This window comes from Pollachius pollachius, assembly GCF_949987615.1.
Source record: "Pollachius pollachius genome assembly, chromosome: 19".
In the NCBI taxonomy this organism is placed as follows: Eukaryota; Metazoa; Chordata; class Actinopteri; order Gadiformes; family Gadidae; genus Pollachius; species Pollachius pollachius.
This window is the reverse complement of record NC_136952.1, coordinates 12037067-12064916: the sequence shown is the minus strand read 5'-3', so window position 1 is coordinate 12064916 and position 27850 is coordinate 12037067. Positions and strand designations below refer to the sequence as shown.

General features: G+C 43.8%; 2 protein-coding genes across 3 annotated transcripts; one reads left to right on the top strand and one right to left on the bottom strand.

Annotated features, from left to right (window-relative positions):
- Positions 1-37: 37 nt before the first annotated feature.
- On the top strand, positions 38-3777 carry noxo1b (NADPH oxidase organizer 1b). Of its 2 annotated transcripts, none has more exons than XM_079756574.1 (8): positions 38-164; positions 298-378; positions 513-585; positions 691-874; positions 988-1196; positions 1507-1638; positions 1775-1895; positions 2537-3777. In XM_079756574.1, exons 1-8 carry the CDS (start codon positions 90-92, stop codon positions 3174-3176), a joined length of 1515 nt encoding a protein of 504 aa, XP_079612700.1. In that variant the 5' UTR covers positions 38-89; the 3' UTR covers positions 3177-3777. The 2 variants fall into 2 exon arrangements, with proteins under 2 accessions (XP_079612700.1, XP_079612699.1); XM_079756573.1 differs by having other exon boundaries at positions 673-874.
- Positions 3778-13696: 9919 nt separating this feature from the next.
- Positions 13697-26940, bottom strand: tex2l (testis expressed 2, like; the record flags this gene model as incomplete). The annotated part of the gene is made up of 11 exons (XM_079756389.1): positions 13697-13867; positions 15480-15600; positions 17833-18042; positions 18630-18767; positions 19523-19652; positions 21705-21804; positions 21897-22031; positions 22253-22578; positions 23005-23365; positions 24097-24300; positions 25417-26940. The coding sequence occupies 11 exons, from the start codon at positions 26938-26940 to the stop codon at positions 13697-13699; spliced, it is 3420 nt and encodes a 1139-aa protein (XP_079612515.1).
- Positions 26941-27850: the final 910 nt, after the last annotated feature.

Here is a 27850-nt window from a genome sequence, read left to right as displayed (position 1 = left end):
TTCAGTGGAGCAAACAGCACAAAGCAGCTGAACTTAGGGCACAAGAGACGGAAATAGTCGAACCATCCCTCTGCACTTCTCTCATCGCGATGGCCAACCAACCACGGCACGTCATCAGCTCTCGCTTGATCGGGGTGATGATCCGAAGTGCGCCCAATGTGAAGGTATTTGGTTGATCTTGCGTTTACTTAAATGATTTTGGATAAATATATAATCTTTTTTTTAATTTATTTTGCTTCTTCCCGAGAACATATAAAAACCTTTTTTTTATGTGTTATGTTTGTGCTTGTTTTGTAGATGTACATCGTGTCTGTTGTCTGGTCTGATGACAGTGAAGGGATCATCTACAGATCCTTTCAGGAATTTCAAAAGTTCCATGTAAGTACAGTTTTTTATAAATGATCAAACGTGGGCACAGTATTGATTCTTTTTCTTAATTTATGCCAATTGTAAAATGTATTAATAGGGTTTGAAAATGTATTGACATCTATTTCGTCTTCTTTTTTTTTTAGGGACATCTGAAGAAGAAGTTCCCGCTTTTGAACCCTCTCAAGAAAAATGAAAGAGTCATTCCAAAATTCAGAGGTAATTGGGTTTGTTTTATGCTGAACCAACAATTAAAAGTGCCAGTTACGTAGCATCTTAAATCACAGTGGGCTTTAAGTTTAATAGCGTCTTCTCTCTGCTCAGCCCGCGCTATTAAAAGCATGTTGCAGCAAAACAGCTCCAGGAAATCCGTCCATCGCATGAAGATCCTCGATGACTACTGTTCCAAACTTTTGCAATGCGACTCCTCCGTCTGCCGGAGTTCAGAGGTCAATCTGTTTTTTACGTGCAAAGACCAGGACTTGCAGCCGGACTTCACCAAGAATAGGTAAGTCTGCTCAAAATTCAACCGGTTATGGCGCCATCCATTGCGAATTGGCATAAATGCATCTCCTCAAATCTAAACTGTGGACCTAATGGACTCTTACTCTTGTGTGCTAGCATCATGGTGCTGCCGTCGGGCGACCTCTCCAAAATGCATAGCGGAGGTGTGGCTGACGTCAACAGACCGCATTCGGGCAGCGTCACGTCACCATTCGTGAGCCAGACGTACCGCTGTGTTGCCGCGTACGAGACGAAGGACACAAAGAACCGGCCCTTTAGTGTGGCCCGCGAGGAGGTTCTGGAGGTGCTCATCAAAGACCCTGCAGGTTGGTCACTCATCACACACTAACCATCCCCACCTTCCTAGCATATATGGTTTCCAACCCTGACAATTGACCCTTTTAAGGAGATTACTTTCTAAATGTCCAGTATTTACCTGTTTTTCAAACGGGCTAAATTACTTAGCCTGTTTTTTTTTTTTTAATTACTCCTAATCTTTTTTTTTTTAAACAGGCTAGTCACAACATAGCTGCTCCTTTTTTGTGTTTAAAAGCACACACACAGACACACACACACCTAGCACGTATGATCAGCATTGTGGTGTCGTCGCTGTCTAACCCTCCGATGCTCTGGCAGGCTGGTGGCTGGTAGAGAACCAACACAAGCGCCTGGCTTGGTTCCCCGCCCCCTACCTGCAGATGTTTGAGGAGGACAGCAACGACGACGATGACGACCATAACGACTTGGAGGAAGCCCTACTGGAAGGAGGTGCGTTATTTCCTCCCCCCCCCAACATTGGCCGACCGCCACGTTTCATAGCGTTGGACAGCCGACCCACGAGAAGAACAATCGACAAAAGAATCATTGTTGGTCTCCCTTCCCCCCCTCGTTTCTCTCTTTCTAGGAGCCGCCCTGTACCTGGCCGTGCGGACATTCACCGGCCAGAAGGCCGACGAGGTGTCGGTGCCCATCGGCGCGGTGGTCAGCGTGCTGCGGATGACCAAGGACGGCTGGTGGTTCGTCAGGTGGGTCCGCCGCGACGCTAGGCACACAGACCCAGCCCGTCCCCGTCCGATAGCCCCGTGAATGGGAACAAGGCCAAAAGATAGCTGACGATCCGAGATGCGTTGCTCTCGTGTTTCATAGTAGCAGTCGCCGAGACGCGTTGTTATTTTCTACCGTTGGTGAAGTGCCCGAGGCGCTGTAAGTGAGCTGGGGGGGGGTTGGTGTCATGGAGATCTGGGAACGGAACCAACTTTTGCAGCATGATGGCTACGTGGGTGTGCCTTTACTCAAACCACACATTCCGTAATGCAAGAAATATTTTTTGAGTACACATTTTGAGTACATATTTATCGTGTGTGTATAGTTATAATAAATATATACATGTATATTATATATACGTAGATAAATATATTTTTATGGCTGCATATATATGTACATAGATATATATATATAAAAAACTGGCACACATTGAATGCCTGCATAAGAGTGAGGAATGGCAGATCATTTGTAAATAGTATGTCCTCAACATTATAGATGTATGACTGTGAATGTATATCACGTCGAGCGGCGAGCCACCATTTCACACCCCCACTGACCTTCCTGATTCCCACTGTCTGCATGTCGAACCGTGTAGTTGACTGTGTGTCTGCGTGTCTTCCAGGTACAACGACAGGGCGGGCTTCATCCCCTCCATGTACCTGAAGCCCTACAGCAACCCCCAGGCGTGCCTCCACAGCCTGCAGAGGAAGCTGCACTCCTCCACCCTCAACCTGGCCTCCCCGGCGCTGGAGGAGACCCAGGCGGGCAGGGGTCCTATGCCAAGCCTGTCCGAGCATAGGGAGCCCGAGGGAGACAGCCCGGGCCAGAGTTCAGGCCAACAGGAGAAGATGTCGCAGCTCCGCAAAGCCCATTCGCTTGACCTGCTGTCCGAGTCCGACCACGCAGGGTCCCGCGGTGTACGCAGCTTCTCCCTGGACGAGTACGCCTCGGCGCCGGGCGGGAACGCCGGGGACGCCCAGGTCCCGCCCCGTCGCCCCCGGGGGTACTCTGCCACCTCCGCGGCCAGCGGGATCAGCGCCGCCGACTCGCGGCTCTCCGACCGGTACGCAGCCTCCACCGCCAGCAGCGGTTCTGGGTCCCCTGGGTCGACGAAGGGCGCCGCCGGGGGGACCCCCGCGGTGCCAGCCAGGCCCAAGCCCCAGGAGATCCTGACCAGGTGCACCACCATGACCCGCAAGGCGGCACTGGCCTCCAGGGACCAGCTGATGCAGGACCCGGAGGTCCGCATCCAGTCCCGCTGAAGCCCACCCGACTGCTGCGGTTGTCTCAGGGCGGGCCGAAACTGTGGCTGTGGCCGCGTGTCTTGTGTTTAGCAGATGGAGCTAAATCGACCCTATTCCGATTATTGAATCAAATGGTTGTTCAGATCATAATGAATATCTGTGAACATATAGGGTCACTAGGATCCTCTGAGAGGATTCATTTTTTATTTATTTTTTCTGTGGTATGAAACAGATGAAAGAAACAAACTCTAACCCTAACCCTAACGCTGGAAAGTGATTGGTATATATGCTTGTAGTAGTTGATCTGATGGGTTCCTGTTTTACTGGTGAACCTCTCTGGTCTGTATTTAAGGATTGTATCATTGCATAATAACTGCACTTCTTTTATACTCTTGGTATACCTATTTTCAAGATTTGATGACAGTCTGGTTTCTGCATCTATCAATTGCATTAAATGTATTTGTTGTGTGACTGTCTCTTCAGCAGAGAAACACTTTGTTTACCTATAATATGAAGGAGAAAGAAAATGAGATGGCATTCAATGAACATTGAACTGTATAACAGTTACCTAAGTCTGTATGCTATTTGTGCCTCCAAACTTACTGTATATTGTGTTGTTATTTACTCAATGTGTACAATAAATATGTGTTCTAAATCATAGAAAGATGACGATGTATGCTTCTTCATGTCACGTTCTCTTTTTCAAGTATACATTCAAATAATTCACACCATATTCCACCATATTAATGAATATGAAAAATCCACATATCCACATTGGCAATCCAACCATCTAATCAAACATCTGTCTGATGTTTGGTTAGATGCATCAGACAGATGCATCTAATCTTTCTCTCTCTCTATACAGTATATATATGGCATCCCTGATATTGATTCAGTTTCTAAAGAGTATGTATCTACTGCTGGCTAAACAAACTCTGTTAACCCAGATTTGATGCCATAACTGATTTTTGAGACTGCTTATAGTGTGGCTAGGTTAGCTTTATGATGTTGTTCTATCATCTTATCTGCTCATTCATCATCCGGTAACCTAACCCCCGTAAGAAAGATAATGCGCGATAGTTGTAAGAATGTGTTGTAAAACTATAAATATTAGTCCACAGAAAGTCAACTCAAAGATGCACATTTCTCTACAGCCTGCAATGGCTAATTGATGTCTGGTGTCACCTCAAGGACCGTGGGAGATAACGACTCAAACAGTTGGCCTACGTGCCGGTCGACATATCTGTTGAGTTTTTATTACTTTTAGGGAGTCTCTATAACTTCCCATAATATCCCCATGTACACAAAGGTTGGACCTTGTTTGAATTGTTAAATCAGTTTCTAAGTGAGTGTTTTGGAATTGCCCAGTGAGTCACTAAAACAATAAGCTCTGAAGGCTCACAACAGAAGTTTGTGTGAGGATAGATTGTCGCCATCCATCTTAGGTATTGATTTAATTGCACATATTGATTTAAGAAATGGATTTGGATCGTTTTTTTTATTCAGCGTCTGTAAATACACAAAAAATGTCATTCATCTGTATACAACCAATGCAGCAAATACAGGTTAACTTTAACATGTAAACATTTACAGAAGGCATCACTATAGTTAATTCAGGAGTCACTTTCAATTGTTTTTTTTTAAACACTTTACAATAAGGGTAATTGACCCTTTATTAACAATACTTTACTAGAAAATTCAGAAATAAGCATTATTATAAAGCATTAGGGGTGCTGGGTTATTAATTCTTAGTTATTAATTCTACAAACTAAGTTATTAATTCTACTTAGTTAACATGAATATTTTTTGTAACACCACTTGTAAATTATTACTACCATTAGTGGACTGCTAATAACTGTAAGTAAAGGCTTATTACAGCATTAAATAAAGTTGATTAATGTTAAGTTAATTAGTTAATTAATCTACCCTTATTGTAAAGTGTTAGCAACGTATGTAAATATACTGATTAAGACCTAATCATGCATTGTCTCCAGATGACCAAAGGCCAAGAGTCTTTGTTAAACCAACATCAAATCATCGCTGTTGCCTTGCAACAGTCATCCCTTCCATCATCAGTATTTATTTAATACAAATACAATTTGACTGTTGTTGTGTGACTGTATGTATGACTGTGAATGTATATCACGTCGAGCGGCGAGCCACCATTTCACACCCCCACTGACCTTCCTGATTCCCACTGTCTGCATGTCGAACCGTGTAGTTGACTGTGTGTCTGCGTGTCTTCCAGGTACAACGACAGGGCGGGCTTCATCCCCTCCATGTACCTGAAGCCCTACAGCAACCCCCAGGCGTGTCTCTATAACTTCCCATAATATCCCCATGTACACAAAGGTTGGACCTTGTTTGAATTGTTAAATCAGTTTCTAAGTGAGTGTTTTGGAATTGCCCAGTGAGTCACTAAAACAATAAGCTCTGAAGGCTCACAACAGAAGTTTGTGTGAGGATAGATTGTCGCCATCCATCTTAGGTATTGATTTAATTGCACATATTGATTTAAGAAATGGATTTGGATCGTTTTTTTTATTCAGCGTCTGTAAATACACAAAAAATGTCATTCATCTGTATACAACCAATGCAGCAAATACAGGTCAACTTTAACATGTAAACATTTACAGAAGGCATCACTATAGTTAATTCAGGAGTCACTTTCAATTGTTTTTTTTTAAACACTTTACAATAAGGGTAATTGACCCTTTATTAACAATACTTTACTAGAAAATTCAGAAATAAGCATTATTATAAAGCATTAGGGGTGCTGGGTTATTAATTCTTAGTTATTAATTCTACAAACTAAGTTATTAATTCTACTTAGTTAACATGAATATTTTTTGTAACACCACTTGTAAATTATTACTACCATTAGTGGACTGCTAATAACTGTAAGTAAAGGCTTATTACAGCATTAAATAAAGTTGATTAATGTTAAGTTAATTAGTTAATTAATCTACCCTTATTGTAAAGTGTTAGCAACGTATGTAAATATACTGATTAAGACCTAATCATGCATTGTCTCCAGATGACCAAAGGCCAAGAGTCTTTGTTAAACCAACATCAAATCATCGCTGTTGCCTTGCAACAGTCATCCCTTCCATCATCAGTATTTATTTAATACAAATACAATTTGACTGTTGTTGTGTGACTGTATGTATGACTGTGAATGTATATCACGTCGAGCGGCGAGCCACCATTTCACACCCCCACTGACCTTCCTGATTCCCACTGTCTGCATGTCGAACCGTGTAGTTGACTGTGTGTCTGCGTGTCTTCCAGGTACAACGACAGGGCGGGCTTCATCCCCTCCATGTACCTGAAGCCCTACAGCAACCCCCAGGCGTGTCTCTATAACTTCCCATAATATCCCCATGTACACAAAGGTTGGACCTTGTTTGAATTGTTAAATCAGTTTCTAAGTGAGTGTTTTGGAATTGCCCAGTGAGTCACTAAAACAATAAGCTCTGAAGGCTCACAACAGAAGTTTGTGTGAGGATAGATTGTCGCCATCCATCTTAGGTATTGATTTAATTGCACATATTGATTTAAGAAATGGATTTGGATCGTTTTTTTTATTCAGCGTCTGTAAATACACAAAAAATGTCATTCATCTGTATACAACCAATGCAGCAAATACAGGTCAACTTTAACATGTAAACATTTACAGAAGGCATCACTATAGTTAATTCAGGAGTCACTTTCAATTGTTTTTTTTTAAACACTTTACAATAAGGGTAATTGACCCTTTATTAACAATACTTTACTAGAAAATTCAGAAATAAGCATTATTATAAAGCATTAGGGGTGCTGGGTTATTAATTCTTAGTTATTAATTCTACAAACTAAGTTATTAATTCTACTTAGTTAACATGAATATTTTTTGTAACACCACTTGTAAATTATTACTACCATTAGTGGACTGCTAATAACTGTAAGTAAAGGCTTATTACAGCATTAAATAAAGTTGATTAATGTTAAGTTAATTAGTTAATTAATCTACCCTTATTGTAAAGTGTTAGCAACGTATGTAAATATACTGATTAAGACCTAATCATGCATTGTCTCCAGATGACCAAAGGCCAAGAGTCTTTGTTAAACCAACATCAAATCATCGCTGTTGCCTTGCAACAGTCATCCCTTCCATCATCAGTATTTATTTAATACAAATACAATTTGACTGTTGTTGTGTGACTGTATGTATGACTGTGAATGTATATCACGTCGAGCGGCGAGCCACCATTTCACACCCCCACTGACCTTCCTGATTCCCACTGTCTGCATGTCGAACCGTGTAGTTGACTGTGTGTCTGCGTGTCTTCCAGGTACAACGACAGGGCGGGCTTCATCCCCTCCATGTACCTGAAGCCCTACAGCAACCCCCAGGCGTGCCTCCACAGCCTGCAGAGGAAGCTGCACTCCTCCACCCTCAACCTGGCCTCCCCGGCGCTGGAGGAGACCCAGGCGGGCAGGGGTCCTATGCCAAGCCTGTCCGAGCATAGGGAGCCCGAGGGAGACAGCCCGGGCCAGAGTTCAGGCCAACAGGAGAAGATGTCGCAGCTCCGCAAAGCCCATTCGCTTGACCTGCTGTCCGAGTCCGACCACGCAGGGTCCCGCGGTGTACGCAGCTTCTCCCTGGACGAGTACGCCTCGGCGCCGGGCGGGAACGCCGGGGACGCCCAGGTCCCGCCCCGTCGCCCCCGGGGGTACTCTGCCACCTCCGCGGCCAGCGGGATCAGCGCCGCCGACTCGCGGCTCTCCGACCGGTACGCAGCCTCCACCGCCAGCAGCGGTTCTGGGTCCCCTGGGTCGACGAAGGGCGCCGCCGGGGGGACCCCCGCGGTGCCAGCCAGGCCCAAGCCCCAGGAGATCCTGACCAGGTGCACCACCATGACCCGCAAGGCGGCACTGGCCTCCAGGGACCAGCTGATGCAGGACCCGGAGGTCCGCATCCAGTCCCGCTGAAGCCCACCCGACTGCTGCGGTTGTCTCAGGGCGGGCCGAAACTGTGGCTGTGGCCGCGTGTCTTGTGTTTAGCAGATGGAGCTAAATCGACCCTATTCCGATTATTGAATCAAATGGTTGTTCAGATCATAATGAATATCTGTGAACATATAGGGTCACTAGGATCCTCTGAGAGGATTCATTTTTTATTTATTTTTTCTGTGGTATGAAACAGATGAAAGAAACAAACTCTAACCCTAACCCTAACGCTGGAAAGTGATTGGTATATATGCTTGTAGTAGTTGATCTGATGGGTTCCTGTTTTACTGGTGAACCTCTCTGGTCTGTATTTAAGGATTGTATCATTGCATAATAACTGCACTTCTTTTATACTCTTGGTATACCTATTTTCAAGATTTGATGACAGTCTGGTTTCTGCATCTATCAATTGCATTAAATGTATTTGTTGTGTGACTGTCTCTTCAGCAGAGAAACACTTTGTTTACCTATAATATGAAGGAGAAAGAAAATGAGATGGCATTCAATGAACATTGAACTGTATAACAGTTACCTAAGTCTGTATGCTATTTGTGCCTCCAAACTTACTGTATATTGTGTTGTTATTTACTCAATGTGTACAATAAATATGTGTTCTAAATCATAGAAAGATGACGATGTATGCTTCTTCATGTCACGTTCTCTTTTTCAAGTATACATTCAAATAATTCACACCATATTCCACCATATTAATGAATATGAAAAATCCACATATCCACATTGGCAATCCAACCATCTAATCAAACATCTGTCTGATGTTTGGTTAGATGCATCAGACAGATGCATCTAATCTTTCTCTCTCTCTATACAGTATATATATGGCATCCCTGATATTGATTCAGTTTCTAAAGAGTATGTATCTACTGCTGGCTAAACAAACTCTGTTAACCCAGATTTGATGCCATAACTGATTTTTGAGACTGCTTATAGTGTGGCTAGGTTAGCTTTATGATGTTGTTCTATCATCTTATCTGCTCATTCATCATCCGGTAACCTAACCCCCGTAAGAAAGATAATGCGCGATAGTTGTAAGAATGTGTTGTAAAACTATAAATATTAGTCCACAGAAAGTCAACTCAAAGATGCACATTTCTCTACAGCCTGCAATGGCTAATTGATGTCTGGTGTCACCTCAAGGACCGTGGGAGATAACGACTCAAACAGTTGGCCTACGTGCCGGTCGACATATCTGTTGAGTTTTTATTACTTTTAGGGAGTCTCTATAACTTCCCATAATATCCCCATGTACACAAAGGTTGGACCTTGTTTGAATTGTTAAATCAGTTTCTAAGTGAGTGTTTTGGAATTGCCCAGTGAGTCACTAAAACAATAAGCTCTGAAGGCTCACAACAGAAGTTTGTGTGAGGATAGATTGTCGCCATCCATCTTAGGTATTGATTTAATTGCACATATTGATTTAAGAAATGGATTTGGATCGTTTTTTTTATTCAGCGTCTGTAAATACACAAAAAATGTCATTCATCTGTATACAACCAATGCAGCAAATACAGGTCAACTTTAACATGTAAACATTTACAGAAGGCATCACTATAGTTAATTCAGGAGTCACTTTCAATTGTTTTTTTTTAAACACTTTACAATAAGGGTAATTGACCCTTTATTAACAATACTTTACTAGAAAATTCAGAAATAAGCATTATTATAAAGCATTAGGGGTGCTGGGTTATTAATTCTTAGTTATTAATTCTACAAACTAAGTTATTAATTCTACTTAGTTAACATGAATATTTTTTGTAACACCACTTGTAAATTATTACTACCATTAGTGGACTGCTAATAACTGTAAGTAAAGGCTTATTACAGCATTAAATAAAGTTGATTAATGTTAAGTTAATTAGTTAATTAATCTACCCTTATTGTAAAGTGTTAGCAACGTATGTAAATATACTGATTAAGACCTAATCATGCATTGTCTCCAGATGACCAAAGGCCAAGAGTCTTTGTTAAACCAACATCAAATCATCGCTGTTGCCTTGCAACAGTCATCCCTTCCATCATCAGTATTTATTTAATACAAATACAATTTGACTGTTGTTGTGTGACTGTATGTATGACTGTGAATGTATATCACGTCGAGCGGCGAGCCACCATTTCACACCCCCACTGACCTTCCTGATTCCCACTGTCTGCATGTCGAACCGTGTAGTTGACTGTGTGTCTGCGTGTCTTCCAGGTACAACGACAGGGCGGGCTTCATCCCCTCCATGTACCTGAAGCCCTACAGCAACCCCCAGGCGTGTCTCTATAACTTCCCATAATATCCCCATGTACACAAAGGTTGGACCTTGTTTGAATTGTTAAATCAGTTTCTAAGTGAGTGTTTTGGAATTGCCCAGTGAGTCACTAAAACAATAAGCTCTGAAGGCTCACAACAGAAGTTTGTGTGAGGATAGATTGTCGCCATCCATCTTAGGTATTGATTTAATTGCACATATTGATTTAAGAAATGGATTTGGATCGTTTTTTTTATTCAGCGTCTGTAAATACACAAAAAATGTCATTCATCTGTATACAACCAATGCAGCAAATACAGGTCAACTTTAACATGTAAACATTTACAGAAGGCATCACTATAGTTAATTCAGGAGTCACTTTCAATTGTTTTTTTTTAAACACTTTACAATAAGGGTAATTGACCCTTTATTAACAATACTTTACTAGAAAATTCAGAAATAAGCATTATTATAAAGCATTAGGGGTGCTGGGTTATTAATTCTTAGTTATTAATTCTACAAACTAAGTTATTAATTCTACTTAGTTAACATGAATATTTTTTGTAACACCACTTGTAAATTATTACTACCATTAGTGGACTGCTAATAACTGTAAGTAAAGGCTTATTACAGCATTAAATAAAGTTGATTAATGTTAAGTTAATTAGTTAATTAATCTACCCTTATTGTAAAGTGTTAGCAACGTATGTAAATATACTGATTAAGACCTAATCATGCATTGTCTCCAGATGACCAAAGGCCAAGAGTCTTTGTTAAACCAACATCAAATCATCGCTGTTGCCTTGCAACAGTCATCCCTTCCATCATCAGTATTTATTTAATACAAATACAATTTGACTGTTGTTGTGTGACTGTATGTATGACTGTGAATGTATATCACGTCGAGCGGCGAGCCACCATTTCACACCCCCACTGACCTTCCTGATTCCCACTGTCTGCATGTCGAACCGTGTAGTTGACTGTGTGTCTGCGTGTCTTCCAGGTACAACGACAGGGCGGGCTTCATCCCCTCCATGTACCTGAAGCCCTACAGCAACCCCCAGGCGTGTCTCTATAACTTCCCATAATATCCCCATGTACACAAAGGTTGGACCTTGTTTGAATTGTTAAATCAGTTTCTAAGTGAGTGTTTTGGAATTGCCCAGTGAGTCACTAAAACAATAAGCTCTGAAGGCTCACAACAGAAGTTTGTGTGAGGATAGATTGTCGCCATCCATCTTAGGTATTGATTTAATTGCACATATTGATTTAAGAAATGGATTTGGATCGTTTTTTTTATTCAGCGTCTGTAAATACACAAAAAATGTCATTCATCTGTATACAACCAATGCAGCAAATACAGGTCAACTTTAACATGTAAACATTTACAGAAGGCATCACTATAGTTAATTCAGGAGTCACTTTCAATTGTTTTTTTTTAAACACTTTACAATAAGGGTAATTGACCCTTTATTAACAATACTTTACTAGAAAATTCAGAAATAAGCATTATTATAAAGCATTAGGGGTGCTGGGTTATTAATTCTTAGTTATTAATTCTACAAACTAAGTTATTAATTCTACTTAGTTAACATGAATATTTTTTGTAACACCACTTGTAAATTATTACTACCATTAGTGGACTGCTAATAACTGTAAGTAAAGGCTTATTACAGCATTAAATAAAGTTGATTAATGTTAAGTTAATTAGTTAATTAATCTACCCTTATTGTAAAGTGTTAGCAACGTATGTAAATATACTGATTAAGACCTAATCATGCATTGTCTCCAGATGACCAAAGGCCAAGAGTCTTTGTTAAACCAACATCAAATCATCGCTGTTGCCTTGCAACAGTCATCCCTTCCATCATCAGTATTTATTTAATACAAATACAATTTGACTGTTGTTGTGTGACTGTATGTATGACTGTGAATGTATATCACGTCGAGCGGCGAGCCACCATTTCACACCCCCACTGACCTTCCTGATTCCCACTGTCTGCATGTCGAACCGTGTAGTTGACTGTGTGTCTGCGTGTCTTCCAGGTACAACGACAGGGCGGGCTTCATCCCCTCCATGTACCTGAAGCCCTACAGCAACCCCCAGGCGTGTCTCTATAACTTCCCATAATATCCCCATGTACACAAAGGTTGGACCTTGTTTGAATTGTTAAATCAGTTTCTAAGTGAGTGTTTTGGAATTGCCCAGTGAGTCACTAAAACAATAAGCTCTGAAGGCTCACAACAGAAGTTTGTGTGAGGATAGATTGTCGCCATCCATCTTAGGTATTGATTTAATTGCACATATTGATTTAAGAAATGGATTTGGATCGTTTTTTTTATTCAGCGTCTGTAAATACACAAAAAATGTCATTCATCTGTATACAACCAATGCAGCAAATACAGGTCAACTTTAACATGTAAACATTTACAGAAGGCATCACTATAGTTAATTCAGGAGTCACTTTCAATTGTTTTTTTTTAAACACTTTACAATAAGGGTAATTGACCCTTTATTAACAATACTTTACTAGAAAATTCAGAAATAAGCATTATTATAAAGCATTAGGGGTGCTGGGTTATTAATTCTTAGTTATTAATTCTACAAACTAAGTTATTAATTCTACTTAGTTAACATGAATATTTTTTGTAACACCACTTGTAAATTATTACTACCATTAGTGGACTGCTAATAACTGTAAGTAAAGGCTTATTACAGCATTAAATAAAGTTGATTAATGTTAAGTTAATTAGTTAATTAATCTACCCTTATTGTAAAGTGTTAGCAACGTATGTAAATATACTGATTAAGACCTAATCATGCATTGTCTCCAGATGACCAAAGGCCAAGAGTCTTTGTTAAACCAACATCAAATCATCGCTGTTGCCTTGCAACAGTCATCCCTTCCATCATCAGTATTTATTTAATACAAATACAATTTGACTGTTGTTATGCTGTTTCTGTATCAAACCACAAACAACCTCAATAAACTTTAGTTTGACTGCAGTAGTACTGCAGTAGCTTTAAAATGTTGCTACGTTGTCATTTTTCTTCCTCACTTGTACTTCATGGTCCAGAAACTTCACAGTCGAAGTGTTTGATGAACTCAACTTGATGAACAATATCTCAGATGTATACGGAATATGAGCTCTACTTTTATTGTAATCCATCGCACATCAAGTCCTCACAAAAATCCCTTTATCTTTTACAAAATAATCTTTAAAATATATATATACATTAAATAATGTGTACATGAAAATCGTTGATGGAGATAGAACGCTTCCTTCTGGACACTAGTGAGATTCTGCCCTAGTGATCTCTGCTGGGTCTCTCTCCATGGAGTCCACGTAGAAAGAAGACTGTTCAGACTGAGGGGAGAGCTTCTGGGACACTGGGGGACTGTCCAACCCAGAATGCATCAGTGGCACGTAGATGTCATCCATGTTAGGAAGTACAAAAACCTTCTGAAAGACAAAGACGATAAACATTCTATTTTATGAAAATGTAATTGAACAAATGACACATGAGTGACACAGGATTGGACAGACACCAACAAGGTGGCAGAGACAAGGAAGAGACTGAGATAGTGGATCCGGTAAATCAACTGTATTCACTTCCCGGGTAGATTACATTCCGTCCATAGATTCTAATGATAAATGACATACAAGTGAGACTTTGAAACATGTAAGCATACAATTCATTACTAATTCGCGTTGCCAAAATACAGAACAGAGAAGGAAAGCGACTGATTGCAGTCAAACCGGCTGCTGTCTTATCAGGGCATGGTCTGTGATGTGATCAAAGGAACCCACTTGTGAATTAAACCCTACGATTGTAAACGGAGAGAAGGACGGTGCTCAGGTAAATTGTTCAGTTTGTGCCGTTTATTCAATAAAAAAACATAGTTTCCTGACCCAACATAAAGATGTTGGGTCTGGGAACACGGCTCAATCCAAGGGGTGGGATAAACAGTTGTCTTTCAAATTCCCTCTGCACGCAATAGGATAGCGCTACAATCAATCATGTAGCAGGGACCACAATGACTTGACACGGAACCGTCGGTCGTCGTTATGTTAAGCCCGCCCACCAACTCTATACACAATGTGATTGGCATCACCAGAGTTTGGTTTTTCCAGCTCGCGAGCTGGAGAGTTGCTAGACCAACCCTGGCTGCATATGTAACATATATGCTATTAATAGGTAGTGACACGCAGTAAATACTTGTCATATGTAGAGTTGAGGAATCTATTCATCGCTGTTACATTCCTTTGCATTTGTAGGGTGTATCAGTTAGATATGGTTTTGCTTCGCTTGTGGACACCTTTTCCTTGCCCTCACCCTGTCCCTGCCAGACCCCTGTCTCTGGCCCGCACTATTGACTGATCAAAGAGTTAATACGATGACATCTTCATCCTGTTTTAATAATCTGTCTATAACCCGACCACTCCTCTTAAGGAGTTTATCAAATTATTTATTTGGATTCACCTTCATCCTGTTCTCTTGTCCTGTGTTTTTGTATACTGTGTTTTGTGATGAATTAAAGAAAAACATAACGGCAGAGTACGCAGGAATAACGCGCAGAATTAGGACGCAGAGTTAAGTGATCCACTGAAGGACAGTGGTGGTTATCTTTGGGTATCCTGCATGAGCCCACGACTAAACCATAGAAGGAGACGGTTATGATATGGTAACGTGTGCTTAGGGTTAGGGTCAGTATTGACGTCACCCAGAGGGGGTGCTGTTGAGGTGCTCATCACTGGTAAGTATGCACAGCTGAGTGGGCAGGGGAAGCTCAGAGTTTGATACCGAGTGGGAGAGTCTCTGGAGTCAGCAGGTGAGATTCGGAGTGAATGAGAATAACCCGATGGACATAGGTTGCTCGGCGACTTCTAGGAGAGAACCTTTTGGGATTCATATACACGGTGACCAGAAAGAAGAATACAAAACGCGGGTCAGCTGTAGACTAGGTGCCGGTGCGACGGGACATGGACAGACACGCATTGTCTATCTGGAAGACAAAGGCTTTGAAACCACACCTTGCTGTGAAGGAACTGCTTCTATTGACATTGTAATCACCTTAAACTCCTGCTGCAGCTTCCTCTCAATCCACTCAGTGGCGTGGCAGAAGGTCACCTCCCTCTCACCCAGTTTGGGACGCACCCGCAGATCCAGCTTGGGTGGCATACAGAAACTGTACCTGTCCACCGAGAAACACACGTGCACACACACACACACACACACACACACACGTAGAGCTTACTTCCGATCACATGTCCATGTATGTCACGTCAAACTTGTTTGGCGCCTAATACTAGCTTTACGAGAATCGGTTGCAGATAAATGTCTGTCACATCAAACTTGTTCTGCATCTATATGCAGCTTTACGAGAATTGGTTGGAAGTTAACAACCATTATTAATGGGGTTTTTTTGTGACACAATGCTCTACAATCTACAACAAAAGATCTAGAAATAAAGATACATCACTGAACAAACTCAGCAAATGGAGCAAGGCGGGCCATTTACCACCCCCTGAGGTAACAGGGCAACAAAGGCCAGCGCCATTTACCGTAAACCAAAAACCTGCAGTGTTGACTCTGTCCTTCAAATATTTGGTGCGTTAAGCTAATATTCAGAGGTAGAATGTTTGTAATCAGTGATGGTCCATCATTTTATCAGTAGTTACTTATTGGTTTCCTGACTGTAAGGGCTCTTTAGCTTTATAAATTGGGCCCTATTGACCACAGAGTTGTGATAGCAATGAGTCATTGCTTGATTGCTTGCCTACGCTTTCTGCCCTCTTCCTTGTAAAGTGGAACCAGCAAAAATGACTACAGTCTTCCTCCTCCCATTTTTATACGTACGTGCTACGGGAGAAATGAACAGGTTTAAAGTTTTAAAGGAAGTATAATCACAGTCAAAGTTAATGAATGTATTTGCCATATAATTAAAGGAAGTCATTATCTTGCCTGAATGAAGTAAATAAGTGTGGGAAAAGCCAAAAAGTCAATAAAGACATACATTCCGAGGGGCATCCACATATATCTCATTTCACCTCCTTCTCGCCTGAGATGAATCTTGGCTGACTCCAACTTGACCCATAAAAGCTGCAAGCCCATTTGTACCTGGCTCACCTCCTCCTGACAGGAAGAGACTTCATGACGGCCACAAAGAAGAATGGAACACCCTGCATTCTTCCTCACACTTTACTTTTAATGACTTGTATGTTAAGCTTACTAAGCAATGCTTAAGTGAAAGTTAAGCACGGCAACTGTTATTAATGTATTCTAGAATAATATTCTTTGATATTGTTGACAATTGTTTGACTGTATGCTTTTTGTCTAGAAGAAGTAGAAGTGTCACTTTGCTCATGCATGTCACATCTTCATGTATATATGTATATATATATATATATTCTTTATGTATATGTGTGGTATAGAGGTTTGTTTTCTCTGATTATACGTGGCTACTTTCCTCAAGATGCATAAGTGCAGAAGTGTTTGTCACACAGCACATCTGGTTTATTATATATATTATGTCTATTACTCATATGTTTATGATGAGTACCTCACTGCTTAACATCTGATATAACTGTAAGGTTAAAGATGTAAAACCAATTGGAATCCAGAGAAGGAGGATAAGTGTATGTTCAGTTCCTGGAAAACTGGGGTCGGGAAGAAAGGGTAGAGGGCTAACTTCTAGGCCCAATGCCTGGGTGTTGTGAGTCATGCATGGAGGAGGAATCCATATGTTAACGGAATATGTTCACATGGAGTCTCATAAATTGATAAAAAAGTATTAATCTTTCAGACTTTCTCGACTCTTTTTTTGTGTGTGTTTATCCACGACGGTGTTAGAAGAGAAGTTAAAAATAACGTGTCTAAAGCTGATTGAAATCAGGAACACATTAAAAATAACTCACCTCCTTCACATAAGAATCAAGATCAAAGTTAGACCCACTGAAACTGGCAAGTTGTTTTGTTCATGTTAACTTTCGCTAACGGTGTTAGCTTAGTTAACAAAAGTTAATGAATACCTTTGTAAACAAGGCGTGTTGACAAAGGTATTCATTTAAATATTATTGAACAGGGTTAGGGTTAATCCCAACCCTAACCCACTACCCATAACCCTTACTACTTTGCTCTATGTTTATTATTGCATTTACTCATCTTGATTAATGTTAACTTACAGTATACATACATTTTTTTTATTACTGTTCTATGATAGCAAAGTGTTACCAAGTACATAGAAAAAATAAAGCAAAATAGCATTAGATTAAAAATAAATAAACTGCTACCCTCCAAATATAAAGCAAAAAATAAATAAAAAATACTGTGTAACCATGCATGTGAGCTGATGACAAAACCACTCTTGCCTCCAACAATAAACGCAGCTATGGGGCATCTTCCTTTACGTAACAATGGGTCGTACCATATTCTGTCGGACGGGGGTGGTGGTATGTTGATGACCAAGGTTCCTGATAGCTCCTGCACCTCGACGGTAAGCAGCAGAGGAGTGTTGGACATCTCCTCGATCTTCTTCTTGATAAACTCGTTCTCAGTGGCCTTCTGGAAGTACTTTGATTTGGCAATTTTGTCGACAAACTTCAAAATCCTCCTCCCTTTCCGGCCCCCCGGGGCTCTGTGGAGAGCAGAGGAGGGGGGTAAAGAGGAGGAAGGAGGAGACATTAGACGAGGAGAGGAGAGGAGAAGAAAGGAGAGGAGAGGAGACATTAGACGAGGAGAGGAGAGGAGAAGAAAGGAGAGGAGAGGAGAGAAGAGCAGATGAGAGGAGACATTAGACGAGGAGAGGAGAGGAGAAGAAAGGAGAGGAGAGGAGAGAAGAGAAGAGCAGAGGAGAGGGGAAGAGAGGAGACATGAGGAGAGGAGAGGAGAGGAGGGGAGCAGTGAAGAGCAAAGGAGAGGAGAGGAGAGGAGGCATGAGGAGAGGAGAGGATACATGAGGAGAGGATAGGAGAGGAGAGGAGAGGAGACATGAAGAGAGGATAGGAGAGGAGAGGAGAGGAGACATGAAGAGAGGAGAGGAGAGGCAGAGAGTCTATAGCCACCTAATGTAGAGAACGCCGTGTAGCTGATGAAACGCAACACCAACAATCAACAAATGTGTTCATGAATCACACCATAAAATAGTCATGGTTCTTGTTGTGCCACTCCACAATATTAACCCCACCATACAATCCTACTGTAGCACAATGTTCACATGTTTACCCCTCAGTGAGATGAGGGCCTCCCTTGTCGCCAGCAGCAACCTGAGGCTCGGACAGGAACAGCTCCTCTTCGTCTGAGGACCCGGCGCTGGAGGACTCCTCATCGCTGTCCGCTAGCACCCCCAGGATGGGTCTGAAACTGGGGGAGAGAGAGGAGCATTATGGAGGGATAGAGGGATGGATGGATGATGAGGAGTCTGTACCTGGGAGAGAGAAAGGAGTATTATGGAGGGATAGAGGGATGGATAAATGATGAGGGGTCTGTATCTGGGAGAGAGAGAGGAGCATTATGGAGGGATAGAGGGATGGATAAATGATGAGGGGTCTGTACCTGGGAGAGAGAGAGGAGCATTATGGATGAAAGATTGATGGATGGATAAATAGATTAATGGATAGATGGATGGATGGATCAATGGATGGGTGGATGGATGGATGGACTTTATAGATGAATGGATGGATGATAAATAGATGGATGGATAGATGGATAGATGGATGGATGAATGGATTGATTGACTGATGGAAATCCAAAGGATATTCCTTGATTGAGAAAGCGCATCTGTGAATACAGACACAGAAATATCTAACCATGTATTTATATATAACATTGTCTCTATATATATCTTTAAATCTGAGTAGTTAAGGACAATGAGCTGAAACATCACCGTAAGCAAATAGGAAGCTTTGTCTGAACTTTAATCCCTCGAAAGCAGAGAGCCAGGCCAATCAACGAAATGTGGGGCAGATCTTTGTGGGTTTGTGTCTGAGTGAGAGTGTGTGTGTGCGTGTGTGTGTGTGTGTGTGCGTGCGTGTTTGAATGCGGGTGTGCATGTGTGGGTGTGCCTGTGCGTGCGTGTGTGTGTATATGTGAGTGTGTGCGTGCGCATGTTTGCTAACCCCTGTAGTCCCATGTCAGGACAACATGGTTCACTGCTGCCCTCCTTGCCCAGTTTAGACAGGTTGAACTTGGTCTGCAGGGTCATCTGGAGGGCGCCTGTATACACCACCTCCAGCTCCAGCCACAGACCTGCACCGTGGAGAGAACACATCGTCAGGCTAACACCGTGAGTGTTATGATTTTGGGATTTTTTGCTGGCCTCTAGTGGCTACTATGACCTTTTGTTTCATGCTTCTGTTTGGGTTCGGCCATCTTGGGCTTTGCCACCTGAGGTTAATCTGTTGATTACCATGTGTCCAATTAAGTGTGGGTACTTAAACCTTGTTTTCAGTTCCTGCTGTGCTGAGTTTTTGTCCAAACGCCCATAGTAAGCTTATGCTAAGAACTTTACTCTGTTTATCGTATATTCGCCTTTTTGAGTTCTTTGAGAACTAGAATATCATTTTGGATTTTGGAATGTACCTTGTTTTACCTTTTGTCTGGAACTCCCGAGTTTTTGGAACGTGTTATTGAAACTTTTCATTGGAGACTACCTCTGCATCTGAGTCCGGTTTAAGCCCTGTTCCAGCGTAACAGTGAGGGTCTCCAATTTAACCATCGTCCTAATCCCCTTCTTCTTCATAATTTTCATCCTCATGAGAGTGGCGAATGAGTACATACTGAAAGATTTCAAGTTTCAAATGTTTCAAAAGCATAACAATAATATATTTTATAATTAAAAATAATTGGAATACAAAAAAATATAAAAATACCAAACTGTTTTTAACTACATGTATTAGATTACATTATATATAACTACAATGTGTTTAATTATATAGTATTTAATAACATTGTATTTAACTACAATGTTTTTTGGGATTATTAGATGAAAACACAACACACATCTTCCTATCTCTCTCTCTTAGTCCCTAATCTAGACAGATCCTCTGTTGGTGAGATTAAGCAGTTTGACAGCACGCGAGGTCCTCACAAAATCTAGCCTAAATCATGCCAGATTATAAATCCCCACAAAGCGGGAGATGACACATGTTGTGTATTAAATGGAGGAGCCAGTAAACGGGGGGGGGGGAATGTTAGATTATTTGAATTCAAATGCTCACCCAAACACATACGGCTCAATAGGCTGTTTTGCATGCATGTTGTATACACATAACCTCAGATCCAGCCTTCCCCATAAGGCAAACAACGCGTCTTGAGTCAGGACACCAAAAATGTAGAGGGGTTATGCCAGTTGTAACCCTTCTAAGGACAATCACCTTTGCGTGGGTATTTAAATAAGTGTATTTCTACAGTGGCCAGTCTACACTGTGGTGATTTTAAACCAGGGGACTTTTTTATGTTCACTGGCCTAGATTGTGTTCGCCAATTACGCGAACCGATATATCCCATTCTCCAGCAACATGAATTGTTTGAAACAAGTATGAAGGTAAGAAATGTGAAACGCCCTGTCCAGGGCGTGTTGGGGCTCGTCTGCTGCCACTCTGAAATGTGAGACTACAGACACAGCATCTCTGGGACGATTGAAATTAATATGGGATGAAACTCTTATCTTGATCTGGACTAAACTATAATCACGTCCACACCTGCCATCTATCCAAGCCTGCCTGTCTGTCTGTCTGTCTGTTCACCTGTGTGTGTGTGTGTGTGTGTGTGTGTGTGTGTGTGTGTGTGTTTGTTCGTGCACGTGATGTAAATTATTTTAGTCTATGCTATTTCTGATGACATGTTTCAAGCTAACCACAGTTATGAGTGGTTTCTTCACCACATAATGAATAACACCATATAAGGTTTTAATGATAAGTTAAAGACTACAAACATGGCCACTTTGCCATTTCCGTTTGCCAAGACAGACAAAAGGTTTACCTGGGTCAATTGGAACATGTAGGCGTTATTTACCGTTCCGCCCACTCCCAATATGTGTTTGTTTTACCTATGTTTGGGAGATGCTTCATAAACCACCTCCAGAACGCAAGCCTGTTTGCCTTGTGTCTCTGTTAGAATAAACCACGTTGTTGAACATTTACCACTCTCCGAGTCATACCTAGCACGAGACCGCCATACCACAAAGGTTATAATTAGTTTATTCCACTTCACAGGCCCGTTTGGCTTGGATGTTTTCTGTTCATGTAGATGCATGCATCCCCACTCTATAGTACACAGCCATGCCCACACCACACCCACCTCTATGGTTGACCTCTGGGCCGGATGCAGCCATGATCTGGGGCATGCAGGAGCCCATGTCCAGCTCCGTCAGAGTCAGCTCGTTCATAAAGTAGGGCAGCTACGGGACACAAGAGACCCGGTCACAGACACCCGTCCTCAGACAATGCACCAAATTATCTTCGACTAATGTAAACTGCACCCAGAACTCACGTGGATCCTGCTCAGTTTCTTCTGGATCTTGCGGGACATGGCGTCGGACCAGAGCCTCTCACGCAGGAAGTCCCAGAAGATCCGCCCGACGAGCGCGTTTGCCCACGCCGGGGACTCTGGGAGATCGCAGGTACACTGGAGGGAGGAGCGAGAAAAGATAATTACCAGCGTTTTGTTGCTCTCAAGCTTAGTTAGGAAGGACATGGGCTTCTTCCAAGTTCAAAACCACAAGTTCAAGCCGTCACTTTGATTTGTAACTTAAATACACAGTGCATTCCTTCAAATGCACGCATCACTCCGCAACTATCAGTTCCATGCAGGCCCGCCACTCATGGCCCTTAACGAGCCTGACTCACTCGGTCCCCGACGGCGGTGGGACTTGTTTCCACGCTGCTCCCGGCCGTGGGGCTGGGGAGGGGACTCAGCCTCTCCGCCGAGGCCAGCAGGCGAGCCATGTAGCTGGGGTAGTCCAGCAGGGAAAGCCCCCCAATGGAGCCACTTGAGGTCTGGGGGCCTGGGGCAGAGACGGGCGGGGTGGGATGATGAAGATGCTGATGATGTTGCTGCTGCACGGGAGGTGAAGACGGGGCTTCGTCGTCCTCAGCGCTGCCCTGTCTGCTGGCGCCGCAGCTGACCCCGCCCTGCCTTGGGGGACTTAGGCTCTGCAGGGTTGAGAGGTCATCTAGGAGAGACGTTAGACAGAGAGTGTTTTCCTCTGGTTGGTACGTGATGGTTTATAGGGAAACAAGGACGATGAGGATGAGGAAGTTAAGTGCAGACTTGTGACGAATGACAAACAAAATACGCAGGAGATATAATATATATATATCAAATATACATAAGATCTTATTATTTCGGGGGCATGGTATACACAAAATATCAGAACATCTATCAAACATCTGTGAGATATCCATGCTGTGCTATGATCATTTAATTCTCCAACGTAGCATCAGCAACCTCAAAGGCAGGGAACCGACTGTGGACTGTAGGAGTATCCAAGCCTATAATCCATAATCCACGCATACGCTTACATAGAGACGCTTCATCTTCTGGACGAATACGTAGCTGCTGCTAATACATCAGCGAGGCCTCTCTCTCTCTCTCCTACCCGCTCTGTTCACAGGTCTGCCATCCACCCGCTTCTTCCACCTGTCCCTCTCTCTTCCCGCGCCGTCGAGGGACGCGGACAGGAACTGATGAAACCACTCTTCCTTTTCTCGTCCCGTGCGGCCGAAGAGGTAGAGCGTGGTGGGAGGGTGCGGCGCAGGCTGGGAGCCATGGCCGGGCTCTCTGTTGGGGGTCACTGGGTCCACCGGGTCAGGCTCCCCCAACCCTTGGCTCTCCTGGGGCTGGGGGGACACCGCCTCCTCTTCTCCCAGGGGGGAGGCTCCCTCGGCCAGCCGGATGCAGATGGGGTACTTGGGGTTCCACGCCCTTTTACGAGCCAGCACCGACGGCAGGAGGGACACCTGGGGGAACAGCAGCGGACCGCATAGCTCATTTAATTGAATTGAATTGCATTAAATGGACCTTTATTTCAATGTATTTAATTTAATGTATTTGACTTGTTGTGAGGTGATTTGATATCTTTTTTTATAAGATTAATTAAATAAGTATTGAATGCAGTTGACATCAATTCAATTGATTACATTTGATTAATTGTAATCATTAGACACTATAAAGATGAGACAGATTAGTAAAATGTACCTAGACTAGATGCATTAGGTCTCCATTGTGTGAGTTGGTAGGTGAAAGGTGCTCTCTGCTAATAATCCTTTATCTTAACTTTCATCTGCCCTGATTTCAGTATCGTTTCAACCTCTTTTGCTCTCAGCTTATCAGGCTCATTTGTCAACTGTATGTTAGAATAAATTACATCACACAGTAGTCAGAACACTGCCTGTTCTCTTTACACTACCATTGTTGGTTGAATGTCTGTGTAAAGGTTGTGTGTCTGAGTTTTACAGCAACGATACCCGTCAACAGTCAAACAAGCCCCAGACACAGACTCTGATGCTATGTCAACATCAACACGGATACATTTTCTCTAATTTAGCCGTTGATGGTGTAAACTTTTTACAGTTTGGCCTTTTGGCCTTCATTTCACCAACAATTAATACACCCTTATCTGTATTTAATTCATTCATTGTGGCTTGAAGGGAGGTGGTATCATGCACCCCAGCCCACCCCATCCTCCTACCTTGCTGTTCACCAGGTGGAAAGTACGCGTTCTGACGAAGTTGACGTCAATGGGCGGGTCGTCTTCGTACTGGGCCCAGCGGCTGATGTTCCACCGTGGGGTTTCCAGGCAAAGGGAGGAGCCCTCCAGGGAGGCAAACACTGACGCCATCAGAGACGGGTGGAAGGTTTCTGGGTCATACTCCTGCATCTCATTCATCCAACCCTGGGGAGAGAAACCCAAAACGTACTGGATGCAGCGAAATGAACGCTCGTGGGAAATATGCCCTCGGTGAGAGAAAAGCACAACATTACGCAATGATTCACTGAAGTGTGGAAACCACTGCTAGAGGATAAACGTGTCTGTATGTCAACGACACCCATCAGGTGTAAGGAGACCCTGAAGCACTCTTCCGCACATGCCACCGGCACACGCTGAATTGTTCGAAACAGCCTGACAGAAACCACACTCATAATTAGCATACCTGGGAATAAGCTGACTGAGTCGCTGCTAATTACACAGTTGGCCCTGGCTATTTGGCACTTTACACTGCCTCTTAACTTTATATAATTGCCCATGGATCTGGCAGTGGCTCAAGAGGAGCAGTCGGTCTCGGGTTCAAACAAGCTTACGATACTGAGGAATGCTCTTACTGCAGTATTTAACTATTTGAAATCCTTGTCTGCAAATATTTTTCTAATAGCCACGGATCACATTAGAATAACTGTTGTGCAAAGGAGGGATAAGTCACTGGTATTCTTCTAAATTAAAAAGAGACAGACACTCACACTTAAACACTAGAAATACAACCAATGCACAAAAGGAGACAGGTTGGAAAAGGGCAGGCTCTTTCAAAAGATACTTGGCAGAGGATTGGATTCAATCTGTTTTTTCTATCACCATTTATCAAGTAGATCACGTACAACACGTAGTTTCTTATATGATGCTGATTGGCCAGTTAAACAGCTTTGGTTCAGCCACACACGCAAAACTTGAAGCCTGGCTAGATGGATTCTCACGCATTCTGTGACTCACGAATCGGGCTGCCTTGCAAGGCACCAAAATAGTAATAATAATAATAATATAATGCTGATTGGCCAGTTAAACCACTTTGGTTCAGCCACACACGCAAAACTTGAAGCCTGTCGCCACACATTCGGCAAGGCACCAAAATAGTTAAATAAACACATGGTGAATCAAAATGTAATATATTTAATGTGTGACCAGCAGAGTAACTTCACTGTGCCCTATTTTAACTACATTAACTACTGAACACTAAATTAAAGGATGTTTGACATTTTGGTCATATGGTAAAAAAAACGCTTATCCCAGTGAATTTACCTTGAGGACATCAGGCTCAGTGCTGGCAACAACGTTCCCGGCTCCCATCTCCAGTCCCAACAGGGAAGTTTTCCGTCTGCCTGTGGGGGGTGGTCTCCGACACCTGGAAGAGCCCAGGTTGAGGAGAAAGAGCCCCAGGAGGAAGCCCATAGCCAGACCCAGACCCGCGCCTGACACGTAGGGGCCCAGCGGGAGCGTGAAGTACAAATACGACAACACAGCCACACACAGCAGGCTCATGGCCGGTACCGGGGTTGGGGGATCGGTCCTGATCGCGGCACTGAAGGAGGGCTGAGACCCAGCTGGGGCCCTAGGTTCCCCACTTTGGTTGTCCACGGCGATGACTCGCACGGTGTCATCGTCTGTGTATATTTCCAGTCCCTCGTCCCTGTTGTTGGACCGGCTTATGGGGTGGCGGCGTCGGTGGTGTACCGGGCACGCTCCGTGGCGTCCCCTCCGTGGATGTCTAACGCCGGGCCAGTCGAAGGCGGGAGGAAGGTCCATCGTGTCGGCTCCCTTCACACTCCTCAACGGAGATTCCTGAGAGACCCCCGTGTCCGTCGTACCCTCCACGCGCCCCAGCGAGGGCCCAGCCCCCTGCGGTGCCCGCCACTGGTGCTTGGGGCTCCCGCTGCTCTCGTCCCTCCGCATCTTACTGAACATGCTGCTGAGGGGCTCCTGCATGGCCTCCGACAGCTTCTTCTTGGTGTCCTCCAGCTCCAGCTTGAAGAAGCTCCCCCTCGGGCCCTCCCCGCTGGGGGAGAGCGAGCCGGGGGAGGGGGGCGCGGTGCGGGAGTCCCTGCCGCCGCCGCCGCCGCCGCCGCCGCCGCCGCCGCCGCCGCCGCCCTTGTGCTGGGTGAGCTGCTTCAGCAGGTGGAGGTTGAGGCGGGAGTCGGACCTGGACTGAGACACCTCCTTGTCGGAGCGGGACAGCTCGGTGGAGATGGACTTGACCAGGGTGAGCAGCGGGCGGGGTCTCAGCGTGGAGCCCTCCTTCAGCTCCAGCTCCGTGGACAGGGACTTCACCAGGCCGGCCAGCGCCGGCCGGTGCGTCGGCGACGGCGGGCCCGGGGAGAGGAAGCTGGACAGACCGGGCGCCGCCGAGGCGAAGAAGGGAGAGCAGCTCCCCAGAGAGTCGGGGGAGGACGGGGAGAGAGGGAAGGGGAAAGCCATGGAGCACGGCTCTCGTTCGCCCTCCTCAGGGGAGGGCTCCCCCTCGGTGGACAGAGAGATAAGGGGGCAAGGGTCCTCGTCGTCGGGGTGGAGGCTGGAGAAGAGGAGCTCGCCGTCGTCCAGGCTGTCCCACTTTCCCTCCGTGCCCGTCAGCTGGATCACGATGCCCCGCGGGAGGTGCCTCCTGTGGGCGGGCTGGTGGGGCGTGGGACCCTCTACCACGGGAGGAGAGGGCCGGAGGTCAGGGAGAAGGGGTCCATGGGAAGAGTCAAGACCATGTCCTCCTCCTCCTCCTCTTCCACCTCCCTGATCCTCCCTTTTTCCCCCTCCATGTTTTCCGCTTTCTGACATCACCGATCTTTACATTGCAGACCAGAGACGTCTAGGAGTTTTGAGAAGAAAACAAGGAAGCAGGAGAGACAGAGGGAGTGATATTCAGCTACACATTTGGTAACTATGTTGAGCAGGTAGGATAAAGGAGAAAAAATGGAGAACAGAGAAAGAGCCAGAAGAGAGAGAGAGAGAGAGAGAGAGAGAGAGAGAGAGAGAGCAGTTGGGTGTGTGTGTGTGTGTGTGTGTGTGTGTGTGTGTGTGTGTGTGTGTGTGTGTGTGTTTGTGTGCATCCATGCGTGTTTGAGAGCGAGCAATGAGACTATCAGCAGTTTCTTTTTAGTAGAAGGCAGGCAGCAGCAGCAAGCATTTTGGTCTGTGTATGAAAGTATGAATGTAATCTAGTGTAGCTCTGGATAGACAGTCTGAACACACTCTGTAAGCTGTGTACAGTAGACTAAGTAGGCCTGAACTAAAGTCAAGGAAGCCTCACTCTCCCATAGCTGGCACTCAGTGCAAGAGCTTTAGGCACATCGGCCAAGATGTCCCCAAATGATGGAAGTTATCTAGGCCAGTCTGTTATTATATGTCAAATAAACATATGTTGTTTGTTGGATTCATTAATCCAAAGAGAAATACAATACCATGGTTGCATACTCAGCAACACATTGATGTGATATTCAGCAGCTAGTACAAGTATTTTTGGTACGAGAGGGAATCGGACCAGCAGTGTGGTACCATGCTGTAACAATTGAGACACTAGATTGTTGTGCAGTATAAGCCTATTGTGAGTCATCTGATATTGATGTCAATATGAGCACGGACATGACAAAGAAGAAATCCTGCTTTGGTTCATTCTTGTGTCAGAAAAAGAGTTGAGGCAGGCCCAGTTGCATTTTCAAGTGGCACATAAATCTCTGTTGTTTGTATT